General features: G+C 43.1%; 1 protein-coding gene across 1 annotated transcript; it reads right to left on the bottom strand.

The window, feature by feature from the left end:
- Positions 1 to 558: 558 nt before the first annotated feature.
- On the bottom strand, positions 559 to 9,517 carry LOC145390062 (proclotting enzyme-like). Its single transcript, XM_080265136.1, has 2 exons — positions 8,864 to 9,517; positions 559 to 1,447 (listed from the first exon to the last, which is right to left on the bottom strand). Exons 1-2 carry the CDS (start codon positions 9,445 to 9,447, stop codon positions 649 to 651), a joined length of 1,383 nt encoding a protein of 460 aa, XP_080121262.1. The 5' UTR covers positions 9,448 to 9,517; the 3' UTR covers positions 559 to 648.
- Between the last annotated feature and the right edge of the window lie 1,439 nt (positions 9,518 to 10,956).

Raw genomic sequence — 10,956 nt, 5'->3', positions numbered from 1 at the left:
AAGTAAATAAAAAAATAAATAGATAAATAGACCAAAATAAACTACGGTACTAAAGTCGTTAGAAAATGATACACGATGAACAATTGATATTTATTTTCCTGTACATTATAACGGTGTTCTGCACAAATGTACACTGAGATTGTATCATATTGTGTGGTGCTGGTACTCTGATGGCCAAAGTTAGATGTTTTGTTACTTCTATTTCCAGACTATTTTATTAAGAGAAACCATACATAGCCAAAAGGATGAAATCAGTATCTATACCTACATATACAACTATTATGTTTGATGCAGTAGTAAGTTATCGTGCCATATTCCCTTTTTACTTCATAGGTGCCCATCCCATCTCTGGCACATATTCTTGAGCGGCTTAGTTTGCTTTTTATACCTAAGATTCGCTTCTCTGTTATTTATATAGTCGTTATATCAACATATTTTACATTAATAGCATACAAGACGATATTAAGTTGTAATATGCAAACAGGTAGCCGAGGAAGAGATGCTACTAAATCTCAGATGCAACCAGACGGTGCTAAGGTGTATATGTGTGAAATAATTGCTCGGAAAGAAGGGTTGTGGAATCTCCAAAGCAACTTAGAATACAACCTTTAGCTCACGTCTGTATGTGGTTGCTGGTAAGTTATGGCTCTACGGACATACAGTGATACCCGTCTTTATCTGAATCCAGGCGAGGTAGTGGGTGACCTTAGCATATACCCCGGGAGTGTCCACACCGGCGCAACCGTAGCCCCAGGACACAACCCCCACGAGATAATACCTCCCGTCTTCTCCCTTCCAAGCCAGAGGACCTCCAGAATCTCCTTGGCAGGCATCGTGGTTGTGCTTGTAGGTGCAGATCATGTTTGAGGTCACGACGTTCCCTAGGTAGCCTTGGCAGTCTGCAGTGAACATCAGGGGAAGCTCCACCTCCTGTAGCACCTCGCTGAATGATCCTCCAGAGGACGTCGCACCCCAGCCAGTTACGATCCCGTTCTGTCCCTCGAGTTTCTGTGGTGTGACGGAACAGGGCAGGCAGATTGGTTTCACGCCGTTACTGTAGGTCACTGCCTCACTCAGTTCCAGGAGAGCTATGTCGTTGTTCACCGTCTGCCTGTCGTAGGCCTCGTGTATGATGACTTTGGAGACCTGCGCTGTAATGGTGTACCGTGTCGGTCTGGTCGGGTCTCTCCAATGGTCTCCAAGTGTGACGTAGATCTGATCCATGGGGTAGTGTGCAGCGCAGTGGGCAGCCGTCACTACCCAGCGATCGGCAATCAGCACTCCGCCGCAAAATAGCGCGTTGATCACCTTGTTGCGAACGGCTGCCTGCCACGGCCACTCGTTCTGCCCAGCATCCTGGCCGTTTACAATCCTGGATGGATTTTTCAGGCCGCACTGCCCTGTCTGTGGCGAAGACGTAGGAGGTCGGGGACGAGTGGTGCCTGATCTGAGGAATTACAGAAGACTTAGTTAATACCTGGAGAGTTGTAGGTAGCAGACAGGCCAACTACAACGTGTTTATTCTAACCTGACGAACGTCCCTAGCCCCTTGCAGCGCAGCTGATGGCCGCGTGTAGTCAGTTGATTTAACCAGCAACCAGGGAGACTCATTCCTACCTCATAACTCAGAATTTCATGCAACCACAAATTAGCATGCAATTTGTGGGAGTGCCCCAGTTCTGTTCGATGAAGACAAACCGACTAGTGGTTGTCTAAGTGAAAAATACGCACTGACTGAAAAAAAAAAACACACACACACACTCAATGCACTGATGTATTTTTTAGATGGGGATGAATCTTAAGGAACTACCCCGTCCCTCTGTCACGCACTAGCATGCTTCAGACATGATGTGCTTCACCCCTGTAGACTTCAGCAACTTTAGCCAAGTACACCACACCACACCACACCAAACCACACACATCACACCAAACCATACCACACCACACCACACCACACCACACCACACCATACACCATACCACACCACACCATACACCATACCACACTACACCATACATCATACCACACCACACCACACCACCCAACACACCACAACACACCAAACAACGCCACACCACACACCATACCATTCCACACCACACACCATACCACTCTCACAACATACCACACCACACAATATCACCCTCCCACCACACATTACACCAGGCATGGGTCCAAGTACATGTGCCAGTACTTGTGAACAAGTACAAGTACTGAAGAAAAGTACAAGTACAGAAGATTTGCCTAGTACTTAAGTCCAAGTGCTTGACAGTGTACTTAAGTAAAAGTACATTTCAACAGATTATCTATTATTTTTTATAGACATGTTTATTTCAATTTCAGTAACAAATATCTAGTGAAGAAGCATATTATGGTAATATAATACAGTGATCTTACTAAAATGAATATAGTTAAGCCCCCCCCAAAAGTACCTATCTGTGTAGTTCTCAGATTTTAGACAGTGAACCTCGGCCCACAGCGCCTAAGGGAGGTGAAGATCTACCTACAGGGCGGCAAGAGATGCCCATAGGGCTTTGTGAGTGAAGGTGATCAGAAGTGGGCCAACTCGCAGGTAAAGGTAATGATACAAATTCTAGTCAATTTTCTAGTTTAACTGATAATACAAATTTTAATAATACAAAATAGATTTGCGCTATAAACGAGAAGTGTGATACTTGCAGTTTAGAAAAATATGCAAGCAAATTATAATTTCCTTAGTTTGAATTTAATGATTTGCCTAGTAAGCAATAATGTCGGAAAATTAAACATTAACAAATACTGTACTAAGCTCAACCTGTGAGAGGTCCAGGTGGATGGTGCATTTAATGCCCACATTGTGAAACGTTTGTGGTTGCTCTAAAACTGTCAATTACAGAAGTTAAAGTTTGCAACTTGTTACAGGGCAGGTTATCACACATTTATTTGCCTTGTTTGAACACCAAAAATCCACATTTGACCAAACTCTTTATGTCTTAAAACAGTTTGCTGAGCCGTGTTCTGACAAATTTGTATTTATAGGCCAAAGTGCAGTTAGCCACGCCAGTGGCCATATGACAAAACCTCAACACAAAATGGTGGTCAGGTCATCGTTGGTGTTCAATATGAAAGTCAATCTTGGAATATGTACAGTACAATATCCAGTTAATTTCAATGCTTATAGATAGTAACACATGAAAATTTCTCAACTTTTTATTAAAAACCCTCCCCGCCCCCATGGGTAGTGGCATTCAGCTGGATACACCAGGCACGTAAGAGTTAACTGGTCATCCAAATTTGCTTTTCAAAGTACTGATACCATTACCAATACTGTACTAGCTACCTGTAGGACTTATCACTGGATTTCACAAACATCATAGACTCAAAATTCTTGTCTGCAAGCTGATATCTGTGCGGGCGGAAGATTTTTCCAGCGATGCTGAAGATCCTTTCCACAGGTGCAGAAGAAGCAGAGACAGATAGGTATTTTTGTGCCATCTTTGCTAGAGTTGGAAATGTCTCCATGTGCTCCTTTCAGTATACTAGTAGGCTACATCCCTTTCATCAGAAATGCATGGCTGACTCAGGTATCTTTGAATTTCAGTATTAATGGACTCCTGCACCTCTGTTACAGCTGTTGATTGTTGAGCTGGGGTGGCCATAAAACTTAACAGTTCTTCCTCTTTGGTTCAGAATTCCCTGAACTGGGCCCTGGATTATCTTCTGGAAGTTCTGTGCCGGGATTCATACTTGCAGGAACTGTAGCTTCTTTGGCCATAAACTGTGCTGTAGTTATGACAGAGGACTTCAGGTTCGCCTTTTCCTCCTCTTCAGAACATCAATCCATTTTAAACCTTGGTTCAAATATGGTTGCCAGTTAATATATTTTTCGATCTTCATTCAGCTGTAGGTGTTTCTGTACTGACTTCCTCAGTTCAAATACCAGAGCACTATTATACTTTGACTGCATCTGCTCTAGGTGAAACTTGAGCCCCCGTACACAAGGAATAACTAGACTTGAGGAAACAGAGTTCTGTCGTTGGGCACAGTCAGTGACCTCCTCAAATGGTTCAAAAATTTCTAGCACATCTTGAAGAATATTTTGATCATATGCTCCAAGGGTTGGGGCACCATCCAAACTACTTAGCTTTTCTTCTGGCCCTCGCAAAACAGATCTGATCATCTTCACCTGTGAATTCCAGCGAGTGGCACAACCTGATCTATTTTTTTTTTTTCTCCTTCCAGAACATCTGTGGCTATTGTTGACCTATGCACAAAAGATACCAATTTTGATGCTTTGCTGAGTGTAATATTTAAGTGTCCTGCATCTTTTAGGCTATCTTTTACCACCAACTGCAATGTATGAGCAAAGCAGGAGTTATGCTCAGTTGCTAATTCTTCAAACAGTTCAGCAGAATCAGCACCATCAAAATCATCAAGATCATCATCTTCCAAGTCAGTGTCATCATTTGTGTCAGTAGTGGTATCGGGGAATCCTGGCGTGTTGGCATCTGATAGCGAGGGTCAGCTGCAATAAGTAAACCACTAAAGTAAGGGCTGTCTACAACAGAAAAAGGCACAAGATCACATGCCACAAAGAGCACTAGTGCATCATCAAGTTACTTTTGACGAGCATCGTGTGTCGCACATTTCTTTGGGTCTGACACTGTAACAAAGCATTCCGTGGTTGACTGGCTAGTCCCAGTAGTGTTGACACGAGTGCTGACTTTCCTCTCATATAAAGCACTGTGTTTCCGCTGAAACAAAGGGAAAAATAACTATTAAGATGCACATATATATATATATATATATATATATATATATATATATATATATATATATATATATATATATATATATATATATATATATATATATATCTGACAACTTTATTGTCATTAACCTAATCTGACAACCTAACCTAACCTTGGGGCTGTCGCCCCACCCCCTCGCCGGTCTTAAAAATGATGTAGATAATATCAAATTTATAAAAAATACAGCTGGGGAGTGAAAAACAGGTTGAACCTCGTGCATGTAAGAAAGTAGAGGCAGTGAAAGGGTAAACTCGTCTGCGAAAGTCATTGGAAGTCCTACAATATTATTTTAGAATTTAATATTGTTAAAAACTCCCTAAAACTTTGAAAAACACCTAGAAAATAAAATAAAAGCCGGCTGCAGGCGGGCTTACTTTTTGTCTGCCCCATGTGCATAGAAGGAAGCTGGATTACTCATTGGGTATTATACAAATTCTTCTTTTAGTTGGCGGGGGTGTTGGTGCTACTATTACTAATACTACTTGTTAACCTTAGCAAGCTGTGCTTACTTTCATATGTTTGTAAAGGTTGGATGTAACATTTTTGGAGCTTGATATATCAATATCACACTGCTTGCAGACTGTCTTGAATGTTCCAGTAGTATATCCTGGTAATTTCAAGTGGCTCCATATGCCTGAATCCTTAGGTGATGCCATGATGCCACTCGTAGTGCTATAAATGGTGGCTACTGAAAGACTAAACTACAGTAGTGACCAGGTTGCAGACAGGAAGAAAGTCTACATGTTGTTGCCTGTTCAGTCTTGAAGTGTGTGCACCAGAGTTGCCAGATAGTACTACTACCCTACAGTAGTAGCTACAATGGAAATAATAGAATTACCACTAGTATTTAATAATTGACAGACATACTGTTTAGTAAAGCAAACAGTACAACTAAAAAAAACTTATTATAATTTGCTTAATGTCATAGTTAAAACAGTTATTGTTATTAAATTACAGTGTACTTATGCAATGTACCTTATATGATTATTACTGTACTGTACTGGAAAAGTACTTAAAAGTACTTGATTTTTCAAGTACATTTGGCCCAAGTACAAGTACACTGATTTTTAAAATCTCAAGTACAAATACTCAAAATTTTGTACTTAAGTGGAAATACAAGTACAAGTACTCAAAAGTTTGTAAAGTCCAAGTACAAGCACAAGTACTTGTACGTGGAACCAAGCCTGCATCACACCTCACAACACACCATACTACCCTGTCACACACCACACAAAATCACCTCCGCACACCACATCACACCTCACCACACACCACACCACCCTCTCATGCCACACAAAATCACCTTCGCACACCACACCACAGCTCACAACACGCCATACCACCCTGTCACACATCACACAAAATCACCAATATGTAGGCATTATATAGGCACTAGTATATATCTCATATCACAATGTGCAGGATGTAGTGTCTGCAGGAGACATACACAGCTTCTCAGTAGGAATGTCAATCCACATAATGTATATCCACAATCTGGTTGTCCCGGACTAATCAGGAATGCCAAACAGCTCTGATCATGTGCCGGAAACATGACACACACACACACACACACACACACACACACACACACACACACACACACACACACACACACACACACACACACACACACACACACACACACACACACACACACACAAACACACACAGACACGCGCGCGCGGGCACATTCGTGCGCACACGTATGCCCACACACTTTAGCTGGAAGCCAGAGGGGGATATAAGTCCCAAATCACGTGTAGGAAGATTAGAGAACCTGAGAGACAGCCTGAGAGAAGAGGTTAGAGAGGGCCCAAAAATACGATCAAGGGCGGAAGACAGAGATGGGGTTAGCTAGGAGGTTTTGCCATCACGCTACGTTACGTTGTCAATCACGCGTCGATATAACTGTGTACAATTAACTCCGTAACCCAAGAGTGCTCTGTAACTCACCTCGCTTGTGATACACAAAGGGAGAAGGTGAGAAAGAGAGGCGTACCTTTTCACTCTAGTCGACGGCACATCATTTTACTAAGCAACGGCAAGTTCGAGCCATACGACGCCTCACGACCTTATAATGGTGGTACTTGGACAATTTACAACCAACCTCCCTATCTCTCTACGTCTGTCTACGGCGACTTCCATCGATACTGGCAGCAGCGGTGAGCAATGGTAAACTACGATAAACTACTCTCATCGATATTCCCACACCACACCACACCACGCCTCACAACACACCACACCACCATCTCATATACCACACAAAATCGCCCTCCCACTACACACCACACCTTACAACACACCACACCGCCCTCTCACACACCACACCAAATCACCTTCCCACACCACACCTGGCACCATACCATGGGGCAGGTCATTAACAGAAGGGCCCTGATACTTAGTTACATGTCTATCCTACCCTTGTTACCATTAAAGGATTGTTTTCAGCTTTGGAAGGATATTTAGCAGTGAATGGGTTGATGAAGGCTGTATCTATTTTCTGGAGAGAGACGCCTTCATGTGGTGATACCGAAGGGGAGGAGGGAGATGTTGCTCGGGTATACTGGTCCCCCTCAGTTCCCTCTCTAACCTCCGAGAGGAGGATGGTGGACTAAGGTCATACCGATGCCACCACGTGAAGGTGTCTCTCTCCAGCGCCAGAATACAGGGTGGAGAGGAAGGTGAGTGAGAGACTAACAAGGAGAGTGTATGTGAGCTAGGTGGAGGGGACGAGAGAGGTGGGGAGACCGAGGATGAGATGGGGGGAATGAAGTGGAGAAGTATATGAGAGAGAGAGGGGGTGGGGTTATGAGTTAGGCGGAGGGCAGGAAACAGGGCGACATGGAGGCGATTTGTTTGTGGCCATCCCTTACGGTATTAAGGCGTATGGCTATAGACAGACAATATATAACTCTCCTCATTTACTCCCTCTGGCCATCTCTCGTGCGTTACGGGCACGGCTCAGTCAGTGTCATTGTCAATGCCTGCTCTGCATAATGTATTCACTTCCTACTCTCATTGTCACACTTGGCCAAGACTAGCAGACTGAGCCAAAGGAGTTTCTAGTAGAGCGCTATTTACGGACCATCCTGTACTGTATACAAAATTAAGGGCTGGATTCTGAGCAGCACTGGAGGCTTCGTAGCACCCTTTTCTCTACGATTTATTTTGCATATTACACCTTATCATCATCGCGTATGGTATTCATGTCGTTTAATATCGACATAATTTGCACCAACAATACACAAGAGGATCTATCTATCTATATACCTAGGCTGCTTCCCTCAAGGATAGGCAGGTAGCCCAGACAGGACCACACACTCATATTTTTTTTTTTTTTTTTAATGTGTCCGACCCTGTACATAGGCTTCACAGCCTGCTCCCAAGGCCCAGTAGTCCTCCTGCTTACCATACACCTCTACATGTCACCATTTCGGCGCTAACACCTACCGTCCATATTGAATACATGCTAGGGCTGTCTCATACAGGACTGGTGTATTGGTATTAGCGGGGGTAGTTACTCATCTAAACACTCACATTAACTCGTATCATAGCCCCAAGGGAAGAAGGGACAGATCCTCACCGCACCACACCGCACGAGAGTCAACTGCGCAGTTTAAGCAGCGACATCCTCAGCAGGGCCCGACAGAGGAGCTGGTTTACCCCTGCCACATCATAGTGGACCCATCCCCTTACCCGCACCTGACCTGACCAGATGCGGGAAAATATCCCCTCAAGGGATATTGATGTATAAGATGCAGATAAAATCGCTTAGGTAGAGATGTTACGAAGCCTGCTATGCTGTGTACAATAGGGTTCAATGATTTATGCATTTCACGGTATCTTGTGTGTTGCAGGGGCAGCTGAGTATGTTGGTGTGGGCGTGTGTCACAGTGAAATTAGAAAATGGAGAGATAATCCACACTAAACGTTGATAACGTTGAATAAGCCGTCCCCACAAAGTGCAATAAATCTCTCGGTGCAGTGGAAGAGGAGGGTTATGCAATGCACCATCTTGTATGAAAAAAAGTCATATATACAACTGAGGCAAAGGACATATACAAGTACAGTACCTCGCCATGGCCGTCAGAATACAGGAGAATCCATTGTTTCTGTAGGGGAATATTTTGACGCTAGTGATGAAGGTGGCCACGAAACGGTTTGAATTCAGGGTGACATCAATGTATCCGCCCCCACAGTAGGAGATCCCGTCGCTGAGATTGTCCAAGCCATTCTGGGATATGGTCAAACGGTCCATCTGGCACAGGGGACTGCTGTAAACGTTGAAAATTGGGCAGTAGACGCGTATAACTGTGTTTATGGGTGCCTGAGCTACCCAGCGGCAGTATAGTGGGCTGGGATAGGCGTAGGGATAGTTAGGGGAGGTTAAGGGAACGGACTGGCCCGCTTGTAAGGTCACAGAGCTTGTCCCGCACGAGAAAGAGCGTGGTTGAATCTTAGCCTCCTCCTCTGGTAAGATTTTGGCTTCTTCCCCAGGTAAGATCTTAGCAGCCTCATCCCTTGGTAAGAGCTTGGCTTCTTCCCCTGGTAAGATCTTGGCATCCGCTGATAAAATCTTGGCATCCGCTGGTAAGATATTAACCTCTACCACAACCCCCGCCATCGCCACCAAAACACATTGATATAGCCTTAACATCGTCAACACGAGTCGGAGGTGCGTTTAGAACTGGCGCAAAATATGTCATGACACTCCGTATATTAGTGTCAGCTCGCCCTACACCGGTACTCATAATTTACAAGTTTCTCTCAGTCATTCGTGCACATTTCACTGGAGTTCGATTTCACTAAAGTTCAATGCGTTTCAGATTGGCGCAAAATCGGTCATGACAGTTCTTATATTAGGGTCTATTCTCCCCAGAACGGTACAGTTTTCCTCCCTGACATTTTCACATACTTCACTAACGTTCAGTGTGTTCGGACAGTGCCACACCTGGGTCATAACCTACTTTATATCATTGCCTATTCGTCCCACTCCGGTGTCAGTAATATAGTACTCGTATTTCCTGTCCCGTTATTCGCACACATTTCACTAATTACACCACAGAGGTTTTAATAGATTTTCAGCTTTTGGTGTGTGAATGTGTGTTGGTTCGGTGTACAAAGATTCTAATGAAGGTATTGATGGTGCCAGACTGAGTGCAGGTAAGGCTCAACACCTGTGCACACATACATACACCTTTAACCCCCCCCCTCTCTCTCTCTCTCTCTCTCTCCTATAAACTGCAGCAACAAGTGTTCACTCTACGTCACTAATGTTTTAACTCCGCAACCCCACAGCTGTCACGTCACCCTCATTAAAATTTACCTTTTTACGTGTGAGCTTAAATAGATGTTATATACGTATGGGTTAAGGTTTTAGCTCATAAGGGTTTACGTCTGAGGGTTGGTTGTCTAAATCCATCCGTTTCACGTCACACTCATATATATATATATATATATATATATATATATATATATATCTATCTATATACACACACACACACACACACACACACACACACACATATATATATATATATATATATATATATATATGTATATATATATATCTATCTATCTATCTATCTATCTATATATACACACACACACACACACATATATATATATATATACACACATATATATATATATATATATATATATATATATATATATATATATATACGTGGTGATTGAATAAGCTCCTCATTCCATTCATATTTTGCATTTTAACCTTTCTTTTCCCAGACGATTTCCTTCAGTTTCATTAAAACTCATAGTTGTGACAGAGTTATTGAAGCTTACATCTAGCCCCACCAGATTGAAAATCTCCTGTATCCTGAATGAAAATGAGTGGAGAGAGCTTGAATATAATGAAAAACTACCTCTTACGAGTGAAAGATAAAGGTGCTCTAACCGTATGTGGCCCACAAAGGTTTACGTCCTAGGGTTGGTAGAATCTCGGTGCTTACATAAGGCCACTCAGAAGCGAACGATTGATGACTCTTGTCTTTAATGTCTGAACAAAGTAACCTAGCCCCGGATCCCAACATTCCTGCTGGGACGATCAAAGACTGGATGAGAGGCAGACATGGACAATCAAAGACTGGATGATAGGCAGACAGGGACGATCAAAGACTGGATGATAGGCAGACAGGGACAATCA

This window comes from Coenobita brevimanus, unplaced genomic scaffold (genome assembly GCF_032717465.1).
Source record: "Coenobita brevimanus isolate Jiangsu-jjx unplaced genomic scaffold, ASM3271746v2 jjx.HiC_scaffold_2780, whole genome shotgun sequence".
Taxonomy (NCBI): Eukaryota; Metazoa; Arthropoda; class Malacostraca; order Decapoda; family Coenobitidae; genus Coenobita; species Coenobita brevimanus.
The sequence above is the reverse complement of the archived record's forward strand: the minus strand, read 5'-3'. Positions and strand labels throughout refer to the sequence as shown.

Bases quoted from the DNA above. Each gene is read 5' to 3' on its own strand.
- LOC145390062 (XM_080265136.1), bottom strand. From the start codon at position 9,447: ATGTTAAGGCTATATCAATGTGTTTTGGTGGCGATGGCGGGGGTTGTG. The intron at 1,448-8,863 runs GTACTGTACTTG...GTAATTCCTCAG, and splicing joins ATTCTGACGGCCATGGCGAG to ATCAGGCACCACTCGTCCCC.